This window comes from Delphinus delphis, chromosome 10, assembly GCF_949987515.2.
Source record: "Delphinus delphis chromosome 10, mDelDel1.2, whole genome shotgun sequence".
In the NCBI taxonomy this organism is placed as follows: domain Eukaryota; kingdom Metazoa; phylum Chordata; class Mammalia; order Artiodactyla; family Delphinidae; genus Delphinus; species Delphinus delphis.
Window position 1 is genome coordinate 60,122,971 of NC_082692.2, and position 25,495 is coordinate 60,148,465.

The following is a 25,495-nucleotide window of genomic DNA, read 5'->3' on the forward strand; positions in this document are numbered from 1 at the left end:
TGATACCATGAACTCCTGAGCTTTCTGAAGATGCTGCTGTTTAAAATGGTTGATTCTCAATTTCCTCATTGATTTAGGATTAGGCTTTCTTGGTTTGCTAACCCATTAACCCTGGTCCATCAGCTTTTTATGTGTCAAATATGTTGTTGCCATTTTCTTCCCTCCTGTTCTCCCATGCTTGTGGATTTGTGCTGGTAGAAGCAGACTTTTAAAAAGCAGTCTGGATCCTAACCTCCTCCTTATTAAACTCTCTCCCTCTGCTGCATTCACTGCTCAGTTAATGGCAACCCCATATTTCCAGTTGCTCAGGCAAAAATTTTGGAATAATCCTAGACTCCTTCCCTCTCTCACCCCACATACACACATCAGCAAATCCTGTGGGCTCTATTTTCAAATACATGCAGGATCTAACGGTTGCTCAGAGCCTCTAGTATTACCACCCTGGTCTATACTACCAGCATCTTTTGTCTGGGTGATTCTAATAGGCTACCAATTGGTTTTCTTGTTTCTGCCCTTGCCCCTTTCACTTTATTTTTGTCACTGCAGCTAGAGAGTAAACCGTCTAAACCAGAAGCCAGATAGATGTCCCTCCTTTGTTCAAAACCCCCCTAATGACTGTATCTTGCATAGTCTACTTCCTGCTAACTCTCTGACCTCATTTCCCACATCTTCTACTTTTTCATTCAGCTCCAATCACTTTGGCCTCCTCTCTGTACCTTGTGCTCCTACCGCAGGGCCTTTGCATATGCCGTTTCCTTTCCTTAGAATGCTCTTCTAACAAATATTCAAATGGCTGACACCTTCACTTTCTTCAAGTCTTTGTTCAAATGTCACCTTATCAGAAAAGACTTTGCTGACTTATTTGTGTGAAGTAGCAATCCCTGCACTCCCTATCCCCTTTACTATGCTTCATTTTTCTCTGGATTAGTTGTGACCCCCTATACAATATATATTTAGTTTCTTAGTGTCAGTTTCCTCCACAGATGTCAGTTCATGATGGCAAGGACTTTGTCTATTTTGTTCATTAGTGTAGCCACGGCACCAAGAACAGGATCTGGCTCACAGGACGCTCACAATATCAGCTGAATGAATGAATATGTTAAAAGAAACTGAGCAATAGAGAGACTAAGAAGTTTAGACCAAGGTCACTCAGCAACAAATAGCAGAACTGGGATTCAAACCAGGTTTCTGTGATGTCAGAGCCTGAGTTATTAATCATTTTGTTTGATATTTGGGAAGAAGTTTTAATGAGATGTGTAACTGCTAATGGTATAATGCTATGAAAGAAGTAGATATAAAGATATAACTCTAGCATGACCTTAACTATGTGAAAACGTATAGAGAAAAAGATCCAGAAAGAAAGATATTATATATAAAGCAGAGTTTCTGAGTGCTTTTAGAGTATATTTTAAAACCCTCTTATTGTAGAAAATTGTGAAATACACAAAGCAGATAGAAACTGTAGCAAACCTCCATGTACCCATCACCCCAGCCTCAAGGACCATCAAACCATGGACTAGTCCTGTCCCATCTGCATTCTCCCTTCCATGTTATTTTGAATCAATTCACAGATGTGATGGTCAGTTTTATGTTTCACCTTGGCTAGACTACAGTCCTCCATTATTCATTAACCTAATGTGATTAAAACCATAATCAGTCATTTTTAAGTAAGGGAGGTTATCCTACGTAATCTAGGTGAGGCTGCCCTGTGAGTTTCATACTTGCCTCACTAGCCCCAACAATCACATAATCCAATTTCTTTCAAAAACAATTTCTTATGAAATTGAAATTATATATATCAATGTATCTCCTATTGGTTCTATTTCTCGGATTAAATCCTGACTGCTGTACTGCACATACATCATTTCATCTGAAGTAGTTTAGCAAGTTTCTAAACAGTAAGGATTCTTGAAAAAAATCCACAATACCATTATCTTACCTAAACAAAACTTAACAGCAATTCATTGATAATATCAAATGTTTAAATTTCGAATTGTCTCATTATTTTATAAAATTAAAAAAAAACCTTTTTTTTGGCCACACCACATGGCATGTGGGATCTTAGTTCCCTGGACAGAAATCGAACCTGTGCTCCCTGCAGTGGAAGCACAGAGTCTTAACCACTGGACCACCAGGGAAGTCCCTGAAAATGTTTTTGAACTATGAGTTTTTTTCAGCATTTTAGTTATGGAGAGAAAAAAAGTGCACAACCAGGAAGGATTTTCTCCATGGCTCCAGCAGGGGGTGGCAGTGTCTCGTGTTTCAAGAGGAAAGTAACTTGTATCATTTCTCTCCCAGCCTTAGTCTCCCCGCCCAGGGCTTACTTAGCACATGATACACTTTTGGTAAATGTATGATGAGTGAATAAATAAATGGGTGAAGGAAATACTTTTTTATACTTTTATTCATTGGCTATACTCTGTGCCAGGTACTAGCTGAGTGCTAAATTTTCTCTTTTAAAAAAATTTACCATGAGGTACCTATTATCCCCATTATACATGAAAAAATCTAAGGGTCAAAGAGATTGAAAGACTTTGTGAAGATCATAGAGGTAGCAAGTAGCAAATCCTTGAGTTACCCCAGATCTATATTTTATTTGTAAATGCCATATAGGACATACAGAAAGCATATGAATGGTTGAAAAAAGAGAACACCTGTAACTATACCCAGTTATAGAACATCACTGTCACCCCAGAGGTCTTGTTGTTATGGACTGAATGCTTGTATGCCACCAATACTCGTATGCTGAAAGCATACCCCTAGTGTGGTAGTGTTTGGGTATGGGGCCTTTGGGAGGTAATTAGGATTAGATGAGGTTATGAGGGGGGTCCACTGATGATGACGGGATTAGTTCCCTTATAAAAAGAGAGCGCTCACTCTCCCTTTCTGCATAAGCAAAGAGGGAAGGTCAGCGAGAAGGTAGCTGTATACAAACCAGAGAGCTCTCACCAGTACCTGAATTGGCCAGCACCTTGATCCTGGACTTCCCAGTTTCCAGCACAGGGAGAAAATAAATTTCCGTTGTTTAAGCAACCAAGTCTATGGTAGTTTATTATGGCAGCCCTAGCCAACTATGACATCTGTTTATCTCTTTCCAAACACAACCCCTATCTTCCTCCAAATTTAAGAGTAATAATTTCCTTGCTTTTCCTTAGAGTTTACCTTCTTTGTTTAGTTTTACCTGTTTTTGAACTTTATATAAATGGAATTATTCTATCTATCTACCTACCTACTTTATGACTTGCTTTTTAACCTCAACATCATGTTTGTAGGATCCATCCACATTGAGCATATATTTGTAGTTCTTACGTTTTTATGCTGTATGGTATTTTCTAGTACAAATATATTACTATTTATTCTTCCATTTTATGGAATGGGCATCTTGGTTGCTGGTAAGAACATTCTTAGGCATGTATCCTAATGCACATTAGAACACACATCTAAAAGGTATATATACCTTGGCCTGGAATTTCTGGGCTATCTGGTATGCATATCTTCAACATTATTAGACAATAGCACAGGTTCCCAGAGTGGTTGCACTAATTTACATTCCCACCTGCTGTAAGAGAGTTCCATTTTTCTATACTTTCACTAACACTTGGTATTGTCAGGCTTTTATATTTTGCCAGACTAATGGGTATATTGTGCTATCTTGTTATAGTTTTAATTTGCATGACCCTTATCTATTTAATGAGATTGAGCACCTTTTTATATTTATTGGACATTTAGATTTCTTCTTTTGTAAAATGTCTTTTCAAGCCTTTTGCCCACTGAGAAAAACTGGATCATCTGCCTTCTTCTCACTGATTTATAGCTCTTCATACAATCTGGTCCTTTATCCGTTATATATGTTGTAAATACCTTCTTCCACTCTATGGCTTGTCCTTTTACTCTTTTAATGGTGTATTTTGTTGAACAGAAGTTCTTAATCTAATGTAATCAACCATACCCAGTATTCTCTTATGGTTAATGCTTTTTATATAGTGTTTGAGAAACCCTTCCCTTATTCAAGATCTTAAATTTTTTTCCCCCATTCTATCCTAAAACCTTTGTAGGTTTATCTTTCACACTTATGTCTTTCACACTTACTACCTGGGAATGATTTTTGAAAATGTAAGAGGAAGGGGTTGAATTTCCTTTTTTCTCCATATGGAAATCCAATTGTCCCACATTTTTCACTACTGCTGTGATGTGACATCTCTGTCATAAATCATGCAATTGTATGTGAATGGGTATGTTGGACTACAAAATTCTAAAGTCGAACTCCTAAGTGCCACGATACTGCCTTTGTCTGTGAAAGGAAATATGATGGACATAATGCATTTTAGACTTAACTAGAATCTCAACTCACAACCTCCATCTCCAAAAGTGCTTCCAGCTGGTGATGCTGGCATGTTATTTTACCTCTGAGCCCATGTTTTTCTTGCATGGTTATTGTAAGGAAGAGGCACAATTTGTGACACCTAATCATTTTATCATTACTACATATTTCAAATGTAAGCACTTGCTCTGTTTGGAGCCTTGGGGCTTGGAGTTCTGTAGTTTTATTAATTTTCTATGGCTGTGTTACAAGTGGCCACAAACTTAGTGGCCTACAACAGCACCCATTTCTGACCTTGCAACTCTGAAGTTCAGAAGTATGGGTGGGTTCTCTGCTTAGGGGCTCACAGGCTGAAATGAACATGTCAGCTGGGTCAATCTCTTATTTTGAGGCTCTGGGGAGACCTGCTTCCAAGTTCATTTAGGTTGTTGACTGAACCCTGTTCTTTGAAGTTGTAGGACAGAGGTCCCTCTTCCTTGCTGGATGTCAGCCAGGGGTTGCTCTTAGTTCCTAGGGGCTGCTCTCAGGCCCTTTCTACCTAGCTTTCTCCATCTTCAAGTTAGCAATAGTCAAATCCTCCTCATGCTTTGAATATGACTTCCTTTTCTGGAGAAAATACTCTGCCTTTAACGAGCTCATGTGATACGATTAGGCCTACCTGGATAATCTCTCCATTTTAAGGTCAACTGATTAATATCTGCACATCCCTTGTGCCATGTAATGATGTAATCTCAGGAGTAACACCAGAGGGTGTTACTTAGCCTTTTGCCTACCATAGTAGTGCCAGATACATTACTTAGCCTGCAGATCTCGAGATGGTCTGTCTGAAAAGAATTCTTTGGTGTATGTCAGAAAACTCAAAATACTTCATCAGTTCGTTCCAAATTCCCAAATTGGCTAGAAATGTTGACTACAACTCGTCTTCATGGAGCTTTGACCCTCTTTCCTGCACAGACATATCTTTTTATTTGCAAACTCTTGGTGACTTGGATGCTATTTTATCTGATATCTCTAGAGCTTACTGCCCACCCTTCAGTCATTTATGGAACCATCAATCAACAAATATGTTGAGTATATAATACAGTCATAGCACTTACCCAAATCTGAGATCACACTTGGCAAGGTGTCAGGCCCATAGTAGGTATTTCTTAAATATCTGTTGAATGAATGTGTGAGTGATGAATTACCCTTATGTAGCCTACTGTGTATTTTAGAATAAGCTATATGCACACACAAAGATAAGCAACAATATAAGAATTTATGTAGTTAGTTTTTTAAAAGCAGTCCAAGAGATAGATCATCTGTGTGTGTGTGTGTGTGTGTGTGTGCGCGCGCGTGTGCACATTTGTGTTTAAGGAATGCTTTGTGGAAGAAGTAGAGCTAGGATTGGGCCTTTAGAAATATGATTATTTGGATGGGTGGGAGGATGACCCACAGTCTAGGTAGGAAGAACTGTGTGAACAAAGGTGCACTTTGGGATGGGAGCAGCCATTTTGGGTGGGAATCAAGGTATGAGTGGCAGGTTGTAGCCTCACAGAAGCTTTGCAATGTCAAAAAAAGTAAAGAAATGTTTGACTCAGTTATTTCAAGGAAACAAAGATTTATTAAAGTGAAGCACTTTGAACTCTCTGGAATAAAGGTGATATTAATGCATGACTTTCTTAATGCACTAGGAACGTTTCCTTAAGAAATTTTTTTTAGTTTTTAAAGCTTCCTTTCATAAATGCCACCTTGGGCCCTTAGGAGAAAGAGTACCATATGCAAGGTAACAAACACACACACTGCAAGTCACAATAAAATAAGAGTCATTTATTCTGTATTCAGCGAACAAACTATAATCTGAAAGAATGTTTATTTTTAATTTGTAGCCATTGGACTTGCTAGAGTTCTTTCCCATCCCACTTTGGAGTTAAATGTCCCCGTAGCTTTCTTTTCTTTTCCCAAAGTCAAGAACTGTGGCTACTATGCAGAGGCCTACCATCTAGGAAAGTACTGATAATTGGTAAGCAAATCATAGAAGAGGATGTCTTGTGACAACATCAGGTGCACCTGTCGGAATGGTGGGTGAAATGCATATGGTGCTAACGATGGAAAGCCAACCATAAGCAAAAGCCTAGCAAAGGCAGAATGATCTGGAACATGATAGCCTTGCTAGGAATAAACGTTTTACAGGGGGACACAGCAATGGGAAGGGGAGGCAAGGAGGATGGTACACACACAGGTGGCGATCTAACGAGCAGAGCCCTGAGTGGGAATCCCACTTCAGGAACGGCTTGTCGTTTTCTGGTAGACATTGTGCGTGTCTCTGTCCTTCAGGTTCTGCCTACATGACAAGCTTGGCTGGGGCCACTGTCCTTGGGGTAAAGGAGGCTTTTCCCCCAGATACAATGTTCTCCCAGTCTGAGGGAGCTCAATGTTTTGGGGGTTGTTAAGGAAAGTCTTAGTTAAGGACCAATGAGAGGAAGCCATAAAATGAGATATCTGATGGGGCCAGATGCTTTACTAGACACCTGACAGCTTCCAAACTCTCTGGGAGAAATACGGCATTTTTGAAGGAGGGAAAATGCAAACTGAGCCCTGAGGTCAATTCTTCAACGTTAAACTGGCATATTCTTCAACATTAAACTGTCATATTCTCAACTTACTCTTCCTCTGGGGCACTTGGATGAAAGAGCCTGACCTTGATGGCCTGTCTCTCCTCTGTTCCCCAATAGGTCAGCTAGTGGGTGGTGGGGTCTCTAGAGGAGCAATGTACACAGAACAGTTGAGAGACTCCCCAAGAGGTGCTTTGGCATAAATCAGTATCTGAGAGGCACACAGGCATTGGACTTTAGCTGTGTTTCCTGAAGATGGACATTTTGCTTGCATTGTTTGGTGCCCCCCAGGCTGATTATGGGCAGCCCTCAGGCTCCAGGAGCCACATTGTGAGGCTCACTCAGAGTCCACTGTGTTGTCCAAGGCATGCTGGGAGCGCCTCTGGTTCCTGGATGACACACACAGGTACATAAGATATGTCAGACACAGCAAGGCCACTGCTGTGAAGAAGGTGAGGGTGCCCATAAAGGCAGACGGCTTGATGGGCAGGCGAATCAGGGGGCTTTCGGCTGGGATCTGGTTGGTCAGGCTGAGCATGTAGCCAAGAGACCAGGCTATGCTGCTGTTCCCCACCTGTGGAGTAGAGGAGATGGCTCAGTTCTCAGGGCTGGGCTTGAGGCACGGATTACATCCCCAGGGCACACCATGGTCACCCTCCTGAGACACCCCCAGGAAACTGTGGCCTAAGGAGGTCAAAGGACTTGCCTAATTTCAGACACTGCAGAGACTGGGCTAGAACCCAGGTCACTGTGACCACAAAGGCTTGAGGGCCCAATCTCCCACACTGCAGAGAAAACAGCCGGAAGAACTAATCCTCATGGCCTCGTCACAGCCAAGCGTGAAGAGGGCACAGTTAATAACAGTGAAGATTTCTCTGTCATCGGGTACAGAAGTGTCTATAGCTAAAGAAAGAGGGTGATGCATGTTTTACTGAACCCAGGACCAGTTTCTAAGAAAAAATGGTCAGGGGACTTCCCTGGTGGTCCAGTGATTAAGGCTCCACCCTGAATGCAGGCGGCCCTGGTTCAATCCCTGGTCAGGGGACTAGATCCTGCATGCCGCAACTAAGAGCCCGCGTGCCGCAACTAAAAAAAAGATCCCACGTGCCAAAACCAAAAAAAAGATCCCACATGTCGCAACTAAAGATCCCACACACTGCAACTAAGATCCTGCACACAGCAATGAAGGTCCTGCGTGCCGCAATTAAGACCTGGTGCAGCCAAATAAATATCCAAAAAAAAAAAACATAAAAAAGAAGAAAAGGTCAGTTTAAGTGGGAAGCAGACTTCGTCAGTTTCATCTGGTAGTTCCATCAATTTTTGTTTACATGTTTTTCAGCTATTTTATTAGATGTATAAATGTTTCAAATTTGCAATCTTCTATCCTCTCTATCTCAAATGATGCTCTTTATCTTAGACTATTTTGTCAGATATTAAAAAGCTACACCAATTTTTTTTTGTGTAGTATTTGCCTGATAGTTAAAAAATTTTTTTTTAACTTTCAAATTTTCCATGTCCTTTGAAAATGAACAAAACAGAAACAGACTCACAGACATAGAGAAGAGATTTGTGGTTGCCAAGGGAGAGGGAGGTGGGGGAGGGATGGATTGGGAGTTTGGGATTAGCAGATGAAAACTATTATATATAGGATGGCTGAACAACAAGGTCCTACTGTATAGCACAGGGAACTATATTCAATATCCTGTGATAAACCATAATGGAAACAAATACGAAAGAGAATATATATATATGTATAACAATCATTTTGCTGTACAGCAGAAATTAACACAACATTGTAAATCAACTATACTTCAATAAAATTTTTAAAAAACCCAAAAAACGTTTCATGTCCTTAAAGACGGTTTCTCTTATAAACAACATACACTTCATTTAAAAAAATCCAATCTGACAGTGCCTTTTAACTGGTAGGTTTAGTCCATTTATGATTATTGTGATTATTGATATATTTGGACTGCTTTTTAATACCTTAGTTTTAAATTTTCAATAAGTGCTATTTCCCTATGTTTATTTTTTTCATTTATTGCCTTAAAAATGATATAAATATGTTCCACTTTACATGATGAGTGTTTCAGGCCACTCTTATGTCCCTGTATCCTATGACCCTCAACCATACCCCCATCACATTGGATATTAGCTATACTAGAATTCTGGATTGTTATAAATGCATTCTTCTCTTTTACTTTTCTTTGGTGTTAGTTTTCTTTTTTCATTTTTAATATAAATTTTAAGCCACAAAATCATTTATTCTTACTTCCTATATTTTTATACATCTGGATTTATTTCTCTTCTTATTTGATCACTTCCTCCAAAAATATTTTGGATGTAAATCTTTGCATGGCAAATCTTCTGAAGTCTATTTATACCCTCACATTTGAATACTAATTTGACTGAGTATTAAATTCTTTATAAATAAAGGAAAGGAACTTGAAACCTAGAATTCTGTATCTCCCCAAATTGGTATTTAATGGAAAATCATTCCCCATTCTCATAATTTACTTTCCTGATAATTAGATTAATTAGAAACAAAGCTTGGAGAGTACATGCCACCAACAGTCCTTAAACATCTCCAGACATCCTTAATTTTTATAGATGACTCAGTTTTATCTATGTAAAAGTAAACAGTCACAGGCCTAATGCTGGATATTGCTTGCTTTAATCTAATTATTGCCGAAGCTAACATCGAACAGACTGACTCCAGACATACTTCAGGCTTTACATCTGCTATTCTTGAAATGAGAAAACCCTCCCAGAATCTGGGGAACAGAGTGCTGGATGAAAATATCAGCAAGGCTGCGTCATGAAAGCAAGGTACAGAGGCCCCTCACCAAATAGTCACCTCGTAAGAGCTGTCATTCCAGCACTGGACCATTCTGGACACTTGAGAGTGAATACAGTGACCTCAGACTCATTCTAAGATCAAATTCTTATTTAATGCTGCTTATTTAATCCCTATTCTCTGAAGCATAGATCTCACTCTGACATTTGTGTAAAATGGAGAGCAATTAGTTACTATTCTCTTAACAAAATTGTTACATTTGAAGCTTCTTGTCAGGATGAAAAGTCTCTGTTCCTTAACATATTTATGTATTCACTCAACAACATTTACTAAGCACCTTCCATGTTCTCAGCCCTGTGCTGAATGCTCGGAATATGAGGATGATAAAACAAGTGCTGCCACCACGGAGCTCAGAGTCCACGGTTCTTGGCATCCAATCCTTAACTCATGTGGAAGGTTTCTGATGACCACTTCCTCTGAATTCTCCATCATCTCTTCTCATAAGCTCACCAGGGATCAAGTCTCATTGGCTCCATTTAGCAAGTTAAACCCCAAGTCCCACTTACCTTCTACATTTCGTTCACACACATACACACAAGCATCTGTTTTGAGAGAAAGAGGAGGAAACAGTTTGTGCTTTGACTTACCTCTTTTTTAAAATGTATTTGGGGCCAGGTGTTCTCGGTGAATTTGTATCCATTTACAAGCAAGTGGTAGATATAATGGGCTGAGAAGCAGTAGGAGCGAGCGTACTCCTCATCAAACCGGGGGAGCAGCAGTGGGAGCTGAAGGCAGGTTCAAAACAGGGAGGAGGCAGGTTTTAAAACACACATTTCAGGGACTTCCCTGGTGGCGCAGTGGTTAAGAATCTGCCTGCCAATGCAGGGGTCACGGGTTCGACCCCTGGTCCGGGAAGATCCCACATGCCGTGGAGCAACTAAGCCCGTGTGCCACAACTATTGAGCCTGCGCTCTAGAGCCCGTGAGCCACAACTACTGAGTCCGTGCGCCACAGTTACTGAAGCCCACACGCCTAGAGCCCATGCTCGACAACAAGAGAAGCCACTGCAATGAGAAGCCTGCACACTGCAACGAAGAGTAGCCCCCGCTCGCCGCAACTAGAGAAAGCCCGCACGCAGCAATGAAGACCCAACGCAGCCAAAAAAAAAAAAAAAAAACCATTTCAGAACAGCTTAGGTCAGCTGTCATATTTTAAAGAATCTTATCACCCAGAATTTAATAATTAAAATTACTATAAAATAAATACAATGATAAAAATACCCCTGTTTTATGTTCATTTGTTTTATTTATTTTTTATGTTATTCCACATATACGTGATAACGTACAGTATTTGTCTTCCTCCGTCTGACTTATTTCACTAAGCATAATACCCTCCAGGTCCACTCATGTTGTTGCAAATGGCAAAATTTCATTATTCTTTATGGCTGAGTGATATTCCATTGTACATATACACCATATCTCCTATATTCCCCCCCACCAGATCCCTATACAACATCACAGAAGAACAGTCTAAGTTTATAGAGTGCTTATGACGTGCCAAACACTGTTATAACCATTGTGCCCATGGTTAGAACATTAATCCACAACGCAGCTATGAGGTGGGGTCCCTTACTATCCCCATCTTACGGATATGGTGAAAGGAGGACAGCATAAAAGTCAAATTCACATACATACACATGCACACAAATGGAATCTACTCTGCTGTACTGTTTCGTACCAATATGGATCCTTTCTCTTTAAATACTGACCTTACCCCAATTCTGTGAGCAGAAATTCCAGGTGCTTGAGTTGAACGTGTGCAGGGAAAAACTACCCGAAAGGTTGAAAGCACTGGCTGTGTAGTAGAATCCTGCAAAAGCCTGTAAGGAAGTCGTGCAGAAGGAAATAAGTTCTCAGAATGGGATATAATATGGAGGTTTCAGAATGGGATATAATATGGAGGTTTCAGGGTACTGAATAAGAAAGTGGGAAACAGCTCAGCAGAGGAAAAAACAGAAAGGTGAGAAAGAAAAATTCAATGGGGAAAAAAAGGAATCTTTCCATAGTTTTGCCCTTACCAGAAATGACCTTTTAACTTTTGGCTGATATACGCCATTGAAGGAACAGACTTCTCGGTCATGGCAAGCACTGAAGTTAAATAGGGAAGCCACCTTTTCCCTACACAGTGATGGGTCCCCGGTTCCTTCAAAAGTGATGATGTTGTTGGGATCATAACTTTCAGGTCTCAGGTCCTCTGTACACAGGCTGCCAAACACATATGCCTCAGTGAAGGTGGTGTTGTAATTCCGAGGGTAACAGGGGTTGGCAAATGTGGTTTCAGTGGTATAATTCTGTAGGTACAAGAGTGAGGTGTTAGATATCACTGTTTTGTGGAGGCCCAAGTACAAATCCTCAGTGCAAATCCTTACTGTTGTCCCCCACCAATGCCGAGAGAGAAACGGAAAAAAGGCCATTCTGCGTCAATGTAGAAGGGAACTCCCAGGTTGTCTAGATAACTCAAGTCAGGGTGGGGGGATGATCACCCTGCACCAGGCACAACACTAGGCTCTTGCTTACACTGTCTGCTCCAGCCCTTACCACAGCCCTGTGAAGCAGGTTTTATGAACTCCATTTTGATGAGAAAACAAGATATGTTTAGATTCATTGACCATTTTGAAGAGAATGTTATCTATCCACCTAAAAAAATAATTCAAAAGGTACAAATAAATATATTATGAAAATTAAGGCTCCCTCCCATCCACTTTCCCCACCCTTATTCCCTCCCTGGAAGTAACCACTATTGCCAGTTTTGTGTATTCTACCAGAGATTCTGTGTATACTTCTTGTATGCATGTGCAAATATATTTTCTTTTCTCCTCTCTTTCTTTTTAAAATTTAAAAATTAAAAAAAAACTTTTGTTTTTAATAAAGTTATTTATTTATTTTTGGCTGCATTGGGTCTTCGTTGCTGTGTGCAGGCTTTCTCTAGTTGTGGCGAGTGGGGGCTACTCTTCATTGTGGTGCGTGGGCTTCTCATTGCGGTGACTTCACTCTTGTTGCTGAGCACAGGCTCTAGGCACGCAGGCTTCAGTAGTTGTGGCACGAGGGCTCAATAGTTGTGGCTCGCGGGCTCTAGAGCTCAGGCTCAGTAGTTGTGCCTCATGGGCTTAGTTGCTTTGTGGCATGTGGGATCTTCCCGGACCAGGGCTCGAACCCATGTACCCTGTATTGGCAGGCGGATTCTTATCCACTGCACCACCAGGGAAGTCCCTAAAATTTTTAAATCATAAATGGCAGTACTGTATACACACTGTTCTGCCCCTTGCTTTTCTTACTTAAAAATATATCTTTGAGATTTTCCTTTCATTGTAAGTGTAAGAGTGGGTTTTTAGTAGCTGCATAGCACTCTACTGTACAAATAAACTATAATTTATTTAGGGAGTCCCCTCTAGAGGAAAACTTAGGTAGTTTCCAATCATTTGCCTTTACAAAACAATGCTGTAATAAATATCGCATTACACAGAAATCTTCGATCCATTTGTAATTAATTTGGTATTAAGATTGGGATTTGATTTTACTTTTTGCAGATGATTATCCAATTTTTATCTATGGTCAAAAATGTTCCCTTTATCAAATGCTGAATTCCAAAATGTGTTTGGTTCTATTTATGGACTCTCTTTTCCAAGAAATTGGATTCAAACTCTAATTTCAAAGCTACTAAGGCATATTTTACCCCCTACAGTAAAATCTTGACCCAGAAAACACTTAGCCCAACTCTTTCATTTTACTGCTGAGGAAACTGAGGTACATATCAAAATAATGTAATCATTTAACAAAAGGCAGTGGTAGGATTCTACACAGAATCCTACAGAAGTCCAACACTCATCCAGTATAACTGACATGAGTGTTCTGCAGAAAGATCTTCATATGACTCTGTGGAGGCAGCAAACAGGCCCCCTTCTGCCTTAATGGTGTGAAAAAATCTATGGTGTTCAAAAGGTCTTATGTCTAATTTGTAACGTATCATGCCATGGTCACCCTATGGCTGAAATATTCGTTAAAAGAAAAAAATCAAATCAACCAAATGATTATTTAGTTTCTCCCTCCAAATCTGCCTTATACTTTTAAAATAATTAAATCATTTCTGGCTTGGCTTGGAGAAGAAGCAAGATAATATAAATTATTTCTGGCAGAAGAAGCTCAGTAAAGATTATTTCACTTCTCTTTTTGGAGTGTGAATTATTTGTTATGGCATTCCTTAAATATAATTTGCCAGTGTGCCAAGTTGCTTAGGCCCTCAACATTCAATAAATCTTCCCTGAATTTAGTGTTTTCAGGGCACTGGCATGAAAGGGTCATGTACTTTCTTTTATAATAAAATGACCACTATAGTTTTTCTTTTTATATAATGGTATTTGGAGTATTATGCACCTATAAAAGTATTAATTTCAAAAGATGTTTAACAACACAGGAAACTGCTCACAATATATTGTTAGATTAAAAAAAAGCTGGATATAAAATTATATGTAAACCATATGAAGCCAAATTTGTAAATACTATACATATTCCTGCATGAAAAAAAAAAACTGGAAGAAAATGCAATACTGTGTTGATGGTGGCTAATTCCAGGTTTTGTTTATTATTTATATTTTTTATGTCTGTATTTTCTAATTTTTTTTTTCACTGAACATGTGTTACTTTAAAAACAGAAGAGGACTTCCCTGGTGGCACAGTGGTTAAGAATCCACCTGCCAGGGCTTCCCTGGTGGCACAGTGGTTGAGAGTCCACCTGCCGATGCAGGGGACGCGGGTTCGTGCCCCGGTCTGGGATGATCCACATGCCGCGGAGCGGCTGGGCCCGTGAGCCATGGCCGCTGAGCCTGCGTGTCCGGAGCCTGTGCTCCACAATGGGAGAGGCCACAGCAGTGAGGGGCCCGCGTACCGCAAAAAAAAAAAAAAAAAAAAAAAAAAAAAAAGAATCCACCTGCCAATGCAGGGGACACGGGTTCAATCCCTGGTCCAGGAAGATCCCACATGCCGCGGAGCAACTAAGCCCATGAGGCACAAGTACTGAGTCTGAGCTCTAGAGCCCGCGAGCCACAACTACTGAGCCCTCGTGCCACAACTACTGAAGCCCGCGTGCCTAGAGCCCATGCTCCACAACAAAGAGAGGCCACTTCAGTGAGAAGCCCACGCACCATAACGAGGAGTTGCCCCCGCGAGCCACAGCTAGAGAAATCCAGCATGCAGCAATGAAGACTCAACGCAGCCAAAAATAAATAAATACTTAAGTATTACTTTAAGTGTTACTTTAAGTAATACTTACGTCTTACTTAAAGAGGAAGAGAAAGTGAATTCATGTCCCTAACGTCTAACATGCTCTCAGAGTGAGACTTGAGCCCTGGGGTGACTGGAGACTCCTTTTTAAGAAAATAATTTGCAAAGTGTATATCTAGGTGTCACTCTCACCACACTCTGTAGCCCCTTATATTACAGACCGGGAAACGAGTCCTGGACTGGTGGCATTTACTCAGCCAGTTCATGATGCAGTAATCTTTGGGAACCTTCTAAGTTGGGGCTTGGCAACACATCTTTGGGACATGAAAGTATTGGTCAGGCAAGTCGGGACATGCATTTGTGGGTGATCCTCATCACACCTGGATTCTTCCCCTCACCTGAGTCAGAAGGCTTACAGTGCAGAGCCACCCTCTCAGGCATCCAGATGTTATCAGGCAAGTTGTAGACACACCCTGTCCCTGTGACCTGACTATCTGTAGTGAGGGGCTGGGGTCTCCCACCTCTGCCCCCAGTCCTGGGCTCACACCTTGAGACCTGCATTCTCAAACCCAAATGAGACCTCATCCAGGTGGAGTATTCACTTCTCTACTGTAGACTGTTGGGTACATAGACATTCTTTAATAAACATTGTAGGCGTGTGTGCATAAAGACACACACACACACACACACTCTTCCTCAGTGTCAGTCAAATTTAAGAGGTTAGCTTCTCAAACCTCCACTCATTCTGGAAAAAAGGTGATTTCACCTGCTTCCCTTTTCCTGTCTAAAGTTCAGAGGAGCCCCTGCTCCACCCTCCACCCCCACCAGGGCCAGAGCTGGAGGAAGGGGCAATAAGTATTGCTAAAAATAAAAGGAGAGAGAGAAAAGAGGAGCCCCAGTTAACGAGGGTTGGTTAAGCTCCATGTGGGGTTTGGTTTGGCTGAGTGTAGGGTGGATATGAGGGTCTGGAGTGGGCACTGAGTCTTCTGAGCCATGGAAGTGTAGCTCAGGGCTGCCTGCAGGGTCCCCGCTCTGTCCTTCCCAGGAGTGCTCAGGCTCTCCCAACAATACATGTGGCATGCATGTGTAGTGGGGCTCCAGCCTTTCCTGCGAGGCTGAAAGAGAAGTTTTGGGAAGAGGGCCAGACCTGGAGGGTGAATTCTCACCGCCTACCTTGCATGACTACTCAGTAAATATGGGGATCTGAAGATGTGACTTCTGCTGATGACACTTTTGTAAACCAGCCCAATTTTCTACAGGCTAATGGCTGGGGAATACTGCTTCCTTCTTCAGTGACCAAAGTAGGTTGCAGTGGTGGGGCTTAAGCTACTGATGCTGTGTCCACTATGTTCATAGGCTGACCCAGCTCTTGTCTCCTTCCCCTGGGCCCCATCAGAAGCCAGGATCTGTGGCCTCCGGTTGGCCCCATGCCCCTCTAGGTGATCAAGCCTCCTTCCCTTCGTGTTCCCTTCATCTTCATCTTCCCTTCTCAGCCATGGCTGAGATTGATGTCCCCTTAGCACTGGAGTTTGGGATCTCAGGTCGCATCCATGGTGCTAGTGCCCTTGCTGACACATACAGTACTAATGTCAAGTTCGTATTAGTGACAGCCTTCTAGTTGATGCCTGAAGTAGCCATCTGTGTCATGGAACATTTACCATATGAATTACTGACTGATGTGGTGGAATTCGGCTGCTCTAAGACCCCAACATATAAAGGGCATGAAATCTGCCTAATATAGGCTCATGTAAAAGAAGCCTGAGCCTGGGGAGGGCTCTGCCCTCTCCCCTGTCAGCAAGCATTTCCCATATGATCACTTTTATTATTTTGTCTGCACTCAGGGGAGTCTCAACATTCTCAGGTTTATTTAGCTACTGGTTTAAAACAGCTTGTGTCCATAAGGGGATCCCAAGTCCTGAATCATTTATAAAACATCTGGAGCTCTGGAATTTCCCTGGAATTCTGACTCAGATACACTGGAAATGGTCAACACATCAGAGAGAGAGAGAGAGAGAGAGAGAGAGAGAGAGCGCGCTTGGACGCCCACAAGTAAACAGGAAAATGCTGCTGTTTCCATCCATCTTCTAATTGGAGTGGAAAGGACAGACCCCAGAAGGCAAGGCATCTTCCTCTCAGCTAAGACCCCCGAGGGAATACCCGTTGCCCCCTGGCTCAGGTACCTGAAGGAGAATTGCCAGAAACCTCTTCTCAGCCTCATTCCGGCCATAACACTGGAAGCTATGCGTGTAGAGTGTGTACTCATAGCCATACAGGGACACCTTCACGATGTCACTGGTGTTCAGCCCCACGTTCTCTTCTACCGCGAAGGATATTTGGGTGGAGGCACCGCCTAAATCCAGGGCACCTGTGGTCTCCTTTCCGTTCGGATGCACCCACATATGCCACAGGCTCTTCTACACAGTAGGAAAAGGAAACAAGAAAAAAGACCAAAGGTACCATCTCTGATTGGCTAGGGTTCTTCACCCAAGACCCATCTCTTATTGCTAAGAAATATGACATAGGAAGCATTCAGGGCCAGATCTCTCCTTTATTTCAGGGGTGGTGAACTCAAATGCTTACAGGGACTGTACAGGAAACATAAATGAGTGAGTAGACAATAGGGAATGAGGTGTATACAATAGGGAATGAGGTGTATACAGTAGGGAATGGTGGGGCCTAGGGCAAACTCGGGAATGCACGAGCTATACTCTGTTCCAGTTCGTTGTTGCCATGCAGGAATGTGAGTCTGCTGTGACCAGCTCCTCCAACTTTTGGGGAGTGAGGGGGGCAGGAGAAGCTAGAAATGTGGATTTTTATGTGAATTTTCCAAAATATTAACTAATTTAATTTAATTAAAAATGTATTCAAGGGGGAAGAAAATAGGTCTTAGACTGAACATAGTATGGTGTCCTCTGCACCAAAGGAGCAGGGAGTATGGAGACTGGAATGTGAGGAGACCTGAGGACACAGAATGAGTTGGGAAGAAAGCTGCCTGAGGGCTCTGTAAATTCCAGATGGCTGTGTGGGGCTTCTTGGAAGGGTCATTTTCCAGGTGTCCTTCAAAAGACTCATAGCCCACTACTAGATTTAGATCCTTCCCTGCCTCTAATTTCTTATTAGCTAGTAAAATGATGATATTCCCCCTCCCCCATGCATTTGGTCCTGTTTAGGATCCACGGCTTTGTCCTAGCTATACATGTCTTTTCTTAGCTGTTGTATCATAGATGTTTCCCTAATTCATTACATGATAGAAACAATGCAGGACAGGTGGCCCTGTTGGCATGTACCTCAGCTTAAGTTACCAAGCACAGGGGACAGGATAAACAGCAAGATTAAAAACCATGCATTTGTTTTCACACACCTCCAGGAAATTTCCCATTAAATAGTTGGCTGTAATCCATCCATAAATCCCTTCCTCTTGCCCAGAAATGATTTGAGCATCCCTAAAATCAAAGGGCTGAGACTCGAAGTAGTTTTGGATGCTCGCAAGGACTTCATTAGCTGCTGTTTCGTTTTGCAACCTATGCAAGGCACAGAACACAAAAGGCTGAGTGCCCAGACAACGATCTTAAAATAACCCCTCCACCCACTTCAGGCAGGGACAGTTTTCCAGATGTATATAAGACATGGCAACCCCCTGTACAAGTTGAAGCCTCCCAGGCAAGGCAGGATGCACCTGTTACCTGTCAAACTGCCAAGCAGGAAAACAGCTACCAGTAAAAATACCACTTGTTCTCTCCGCCCCTACCTGTTCCTATCCCTCTCTCTAGCAACCAGCTAATGAAAAGAGCCTCCTACTCAGTCACCATTGCTCTGTCTCAGATCAGCAGAGGAAAGGAGATCGGTGAAGGCATAGGAGTGGCATAAGTATCTCTTGGGGCACCATATAAAGAAGCCCTCATCAGGCCAGAAGGAAGGGGAGCTTAGGAGGGAGGGGGAAAGGAAGAGGGATGAGTTTTCAGCTGTCCCAGCTTTGCTCTTTGGGAGGGCTTCATCATGAGGGGATATGATGGCCATCATGACTGTCATTGAATTGAAATTCATTAGTGTGCTGACCCATGGAGGAGTGGTAACATAGTGTTCATATCACCCATGATGTAGAGTAATAATATCGTTCATCTGCTGCCATTTTATGAAAGAAATCTCACTTGGGAGACTCTTTTCCCTTTCATCAGTGGGTTAAGAAAGCCAGGGGCACTGGCTCACTCTTGGCTGAAGAAGAAGAAAGAGAAATGCTACAAGCAGAAGTCCATTCCAGTTCAGTAGCAAATTATCACTGCTTGGAAAATAATTAAGAATTTTCCTAGTTTTATTAATTCCCATCCCAGAGATTCTCAAATTATTGTTTTCTTAATATTTGACTTTTCTAGCAATTAAAATATCAACTAGTTCCTCAGAAGAAATGGATCACCATCAGAAAGTTTCACAAGGAGGCATTAATATTTAATTTATTCAAATGCGACATTCACTTTTTCCCCAACTGGCAAACTTTTGTATTCCATGGTTTTTGTCATGGGCTATAAATTACAGAGCCTTTGAATGATTTCTCGCGGAGAGGACTGGGAGAAAAAAGCAACCAAGAAAGTTGGGTTCTTTGTTTCCATAAGAAAGAAAAGGCAGAAGAAGGGAATTTCTATGACATTTCTATTTCAGGTAAACGCAATTATTTTGAAAACACACTGCAGATTCCAAGAGTAAGCAAAGAAATCTGACTTCTTTCCGCATTCTACTTGGTCAACCAGGACACAGGAATAGAAAAAAGGAGAGGAAAACTACAAGGAAAGGGCTCAGTCCAATTGAGAGTGCTTCATGATTTTTTTTGATGATCATCTTAAAGTGACTCTGTTGTTCCTTTGTATTTTCTTCATGCCCACATGAAGAAAATACATGTAATTTTACATTCCTGGGATCACAGACAAAGTGGCTTTGAAGCAGAATGAGTGTCATCTTTTGGGGAGAAAGCCTTATTTTCAAAGTTTAGGGCAGCATCTACCCTTTAATTTAGGTAGATTTAAGTTTGATGAGTTTTTTAAAAAAACTATTTTTCTTTTAATTCAAGGTCAAGGAAGTATTATCATGGAGGAAAAAAAATGAAGAGAAAGGACATTCAAAAACAACGCAACTGGGCTAAAAGTCATGGCTACAAATTTAGAAGGAACTGCTTAATTGAATGAAATGAGATGTTTGTTTTTATGTAATGCCAAAGGCTTTGGGGTGAGGAGCAGAAATCCCATTATTTGAAAGCAGATCTCAGTGACATTTTGTACATGGGTAGAAGCTACACAGCTTAGTAGTATAGTGGGTTGCATTTAGTGGAGCCGGTTGTCCACAGGTGTTAAAATACCAGGAGTCAGGGCTTCCCTGGTGGCGCAGTGGTTGGGAGTCCGCCTGCCGATGCAAGGGACGCGGGTTCCTGCCTGGTCCGGGAGGATCCCACGTGCCGTGGAGCGGCTGGGCCCGTAAGCCATAGCCGCTGGGCCTGCGCATCCGGAGCCTGTGCTCCGCAACGGGAGAGGCTACAGCAGTGAGAGGGCCGCGTACCTCAAAAAAAATACCAGGAGTCAAAAACAGTTTCTACTTTTCTAGAAAACTAGAGGTACATCCCATGATTAGATTTCATGTCACTTTCCTTTATTTTCCAAGCTCTCAGTAAAATCACCATGGGGAAGGGAATCAAATATAGAACTGTTTCTTTCTGAGTATTAAGATAAAGACTAAAAGTTTCCCAACTTTTAAAGCCTAAATTTATGGCAGAATATGGGCTTCTTTCTTTTGGATTTATTCCCAGAAATAGAGTTACATTCTTGGAAAGAATTCAACACATTCCTGGTTATTTTGGTCCAAAGGGCTCCTCTGTGCCATTCCAGCCCTTACCTCAGCAAGCGCATCCCAGCTGTGGCCCCCAGGTAAATGCAGGTGGATCCATGGAGGTGGGCTGGAATGTGCCCCTTGACTTCTTGCATGCAGTCCTCAAAGGCTTTGGGGGCATCTTGAGGGTTTTCCCCATAGCTGGAGATCCCAGAGCCTGAAGAGCAAGCAGTCAGCACTTCTTAGCCTTCCCAGGAACCAACAAGAGCAGTACAACTTTTAAATATAAGATAAATCAGCTCTGGAAATTAATGGGTTTTTGTAGGGGGCTGAAAATTGTGTATGTGCTAAGTTCCATGTGGTCACACAGATGAGTCAATTCCCAAAATATGGAAGGAAAGAATTATAAAGGTGAAAAAAGTAATGAGCCAAGACCTGCTTTAAAAAAAAAGTTCTCATCATGGAAATTTCAAATATAAATAAAAGTAGGGAGAAGAGTATAACAAACCCATGCACCCATCTTCCAGTTTCAACAATGATCAATCTTGCTCCATCTGCACTCTCACATTCTCTCATCATGAAGCAAACTGCAGACATGGTATCATTACATTCTATAAATATTTCAGTATGTATCATTAAAAGATAAGAATTCTTTTAAAGAAACATAACCATAGTCTCATTATTCTACCTAAAAATCTTAAAAATAATCCCTTAATATAATTAAATATCTAATTAAGTTTCACGTTTCCTTCATATTCATATTTTTTCTCTCCCTCTCTCTCCCTCCACCTCTCTCTTTCTATCTAGTTTGTTTGAACTAGGGCCCAAATAAATTCCATCCATTATAATTGGTTGGCATGTCTCAAGTCTCTTTTAATATATAGATTCTGCCCCCCCTTTCTAATTTTTCTTTGTAATTAAACATTTTTTTCCTTGCAATTTCAGTTGTCTTATAGTTTCCCACAGTCTAGAATTTACTGATTGCAGCCCCATGATTCACTTAACATGTTATTTGGTCCCACTTTTTCTCTATAAATTGATAACTGAATGCAGAGGTTTAATCAGATTCAGGTTTGAACTTTTTCAGAAAGAGTAGTTTATAGGGATGTGCATTTCCAATAAGACGCACAAGCATCTGGTTGTTTCTCTCTTTGTGCTGTTAACAGGCATCAGTGATCATTGCTTAGGTCCATTCATCACTCCATTAGGGTTTATGAAACGCTGATATTTTATTTCCATCATTCTTGCTTCACTTTTTACCTAAAATGCTTTTATAAGAGGAAAACTTCCTCATCGTTAACTATTTGATTACCCTATACAGTTTGTATAGGGAAGGCAGTGGATAAGTGCTTGATTCTTTCCCTTTATTTACCAGCTTAAAAAATATAGATTGCATCTCTAGTATCTACCTAATTTAACCAATAAGGGATTTTGTTCGTTTGTTTGTTTAAGGGCATATGAATCTAAAGATATATTTGATATGTTTCAATTCATTGCAGTTACTATTCTTATTGGTGGCCTATCTTGTCCAGTGGCGCTCTCTTCAATTTGGCAGCTGAATCCTTTTGACATGATCCCAGAAACCTTTAAGAACTTTTCTGCTTTCTGATATGATGAGATGTATCAGTGACCTATAAATTTCCTGCCCCAGGTCTGGAGTCTGCTGTTTTTCCAAGGAATCCTGGTTTCTTTTATTGAGTAATGGTATTTAGCATTCAAAATTTGGAAGCTAGGTTGCTTACTGAAAGGCTTTCCAGAAGACAGACTTAGAGCAAACTTTATTTCAAGAGAAAACACATCATGAATTCTTAGTGGTATTTCTAATTCAAAACTTCAAGTTCTTCCTTGAATTCATTGATCTTGTATCTTTATCTTCCTTTTACTAGCCTGTTTCCCAGCCCCTCCAACTTAATAACTCATTAGCTTTATTTCACAATCCACACACAACAGTCTCAGTATGACAATGACAATACCAGCACTACCACCAATTATAGGATTATTGAAAACAATTTAAGATTTTTTGAAGTTCTTTTTGTCCTTACGGTATATCCTATTAGGCATGTACAAGTGTCCATAAATGAAGCTTTCTTGAAATACATACATGCTAATTTGTCTGCATATTGTCTATGGCTGCTTTCATGCTAAAGTGGGAGAGTTAAATGGTTACAACAGAGATCATATAGCCAACAAATGAAAAATATTTATCCTCTAGCTCTTTACAGGAAAAGATTGCTGTCCATTGACTTAGATGATTTATAGGCATCTCCAGCTTGATATATTTGAAACCAAATTCCTTAATCCCTGCCATGGCTCCAACCTACTTACCCTCAGTGTTGCCCACTCTAAGGAGATGGTACCTTCATCCATGCAGTTACTCAGGTCAGAACTAATGTTCAGGCACCATCAACCAGAATGCTGCATATTGAATCTATCATAAAATCTTTTTGGCTCTACTTTCAAAATACTTCTCAAATCTGAGCACTTCTCACTCCCTTCCCCAGAACTATTCTCAATCAGTGTTTCTCAACCTCAGCACTACTGAAGTTTTGGGCTGGATTATTCTTTGTTTTGTGGGCTGTCCTGTGAGTTATGTAATGGTTAGCAGCATCCTTGTTCTCTACTACTAGATGCCAGCAGCACGGCCAGCCCCAGTTATGAAAACCAAAAAATGTCCCAGACATTGATAAATGTTCCCTGGGGGGCAACATCGCCCCATGTTGAGAAGCACCAGTCTAGGCCAGAACACCAAAACGTCACCTCCCACTTGCACTGCTCTAATAGCCCTGGTTTTCCTGCTTCTAATCTTAAGTCTCTTGACTACGTATTCTACATTGACAGAGTGACCCGTTAAAATTATGTCGTATCGTGTTAGTTCCCTGATCAGAATCTCCTAATGGCTTCCCAATATACTTTGAAGAAAATTCATTTGAGTAAATGTCAAACCCCTTACTGCATCTCAGGGTCCTCTGGGAGCTGGCCTCGGTGACAGCTTTGGCCTCATTTCTCACTTTTGTTTCTCTTACTCGTTCTGCTCCAGCCACATCGGCCCCTTTGCTCTTCCTAGAAAATGCTGAGCAGCTGTCACCCTTGGCATTTTCTTTTGCCACGCCCTCTGCTCAGCACATTCTTCCCTCAAACAGGTGCACGGCTCACTCTCTCATCTCAATTTGGCCTCTGCTTAGCTATCACCTTCTTTGCTCTCCCATGAAATAGAATGATCACTCTCTATCCACCTAGCTGGCTTAGTTTCTCCTCACAGCACTTCTCCCTGATATCATATACCCATTTATTTATTCTGTCTCCTTCATTAGACTGTAAGTTCTGTAACAGCAGAGACTTTGTATATTTTGGTTATTTTAGAATTCCCAGTGTCAAGAACACTTACTGGCAGACAGCAGGCACCCAATAAATATTTATTAAGTACAGGAATCAAGCAATCAATCAATCAATGAGATTTTCACATCAGCTCACAATACTATAGTAAGGGGATTGTGTAGTCCAATCTAGAGCAAACAAAATATATTCTGCCAGAGCTAGTCTCTGGATAGGAACTGGTTAGGAGCCTTGCTAGACTGTGGAAATATGGGGTATTTGAGCATGTCCCTCGGGGGCCTATTTGCATAAGTTTCCTTAAGCCTCCCAGAGGGAAAAGGAGATTGGATTCATAGGTTCATGGGATACTGGGATTCACAACCCCAAGAAAAGAGCTATAACTGCTATTCCAATCTGGGAAGAGAGGGTTGGACAGCTGGCACAAGACTTACTTGAGGTCGGACAAAAGCAAAAGACATGGGCAAGGGATGCTTTCCAACACTCTAGTGGCCTGGTCCCTAGAGCAACTCTTTAAGGTATTTCGGTGGAGGAGATGGTTAAGTTTAGGCTCTAGTGGAGTTTAAAGAATTTTTAACTGCTGGTTTAAAGGGAAAACATGAATGCCGCCTGTGAGAGAAGGCAGCAGGTACCCTGAGCAGTGCCTCCTGCAGAAGAGATGAGGGGCAGGCAAGGAACAAGTGACCCGGAGGGAATGGCTTTAAAACAAGCAGCCAGAGCAATAGGCACCAGCATGGGGACCAGCAGCTAAAGCAGCACCCAGTGAACTCACGGAAAACAGCACCTGAGGACTGGATACTCACCAGGGACCCCCTGAGAAAGAAATTTCTGAGGCCCTGGGCATTCGGGAAACACTGTAGGGCAAAAAAGCATTCACCAACCCCTCAAACTGGCCAAGGCAGGGGAGACCTGGGGAAATTTGCAACTTAGAAACTAGAAACCCAAATTATGCTTGGCGAAGCTGCCTGTCTTTCAGGGGATGACACTTGCCAAACTTTAACTCTGTAATTTGAGCTGTAATTTGTGGTCTTCTGGTCATTGTGAGTATATATGGATCCCTGAGGCTACCGTGATCAAAGGGAAGATCCATTTATGGATGTGGTGTGGGCTCCATGACCCTGCCCCTCCCCTAAATCACATCCAGGGTGGGCCAAGGGCCCCTACCCCTGAGAGACTGCCTGGGTCTCTCCCCATGAAAGTGCCACCTCTTTCTACAGCCCGAGGCCATCAGGACTGACTTGGCTGAATTGCCCTCCCGGGTATAGAGGCAGATCTTACAACTATGTTAGAATAACCTTTTAGCAAGAATATCCACTAGGAACTCTAAAGTGTGGTGCCCCATAATTAATAATAACTAACACTTATTGAA

General features: G+C 41.6%; 1 protein-coding gene and 1 long non-coding RNA gene across 3 annotated transcripts in view; one reads left to right on the forward strand and one right to left on the reverse strand.

Annotated features, from left to right (window-relative positions):
• LOC132432215 (uncharacterized) overlaps positions 1–25,495 on the forward strand; it is a 266,402-nt gene that overhangs the window by 25,612 nt on the left and 215,295 nt on the right. The gene's annotated exons all lie outside the window — the stretch shown is intronic.
• ENTPD3 (ectonucleoside triphosphate diphosphohydrolase 3) overlaps positions 5,954–25,495 on the reverse strand; it is a 34,708-nt gene continuing 15,166 nt past the window's right edge. The window contains exons 5-11 of the mRNA XM_060022303.1: positions 20,863–21,013; positions 18,350–18,509; positions 17,169–17,402; positions 11,790–12,062; positions 11,481–11,591; positions 10,360–10,497; positions 5,954–7,489 (exon numbers count right to left, since the gene is read on the reverse strand). Of these exons, the coding sequence (XP_059878286.1) occupies positions 7,253–7,489; positions 10,360–10,497; positions 11,481–11,591; positions 11,790–12,062; positions 17,169–17,402; positions 18,350–18,509; positions 20,863–21,013 (1,304 nt within the window). The 3' untranslated portion in view covers positions 5,954–7,252. The remainder of the gene's footprint in view (positions 7,490–10,359; positions 10,498–11,480; positions 11,592–11,789; positions 12,063–17,168; positions 17,403–18,349; positions 18,510–20,862; positions 21,014–25,495) is intronic.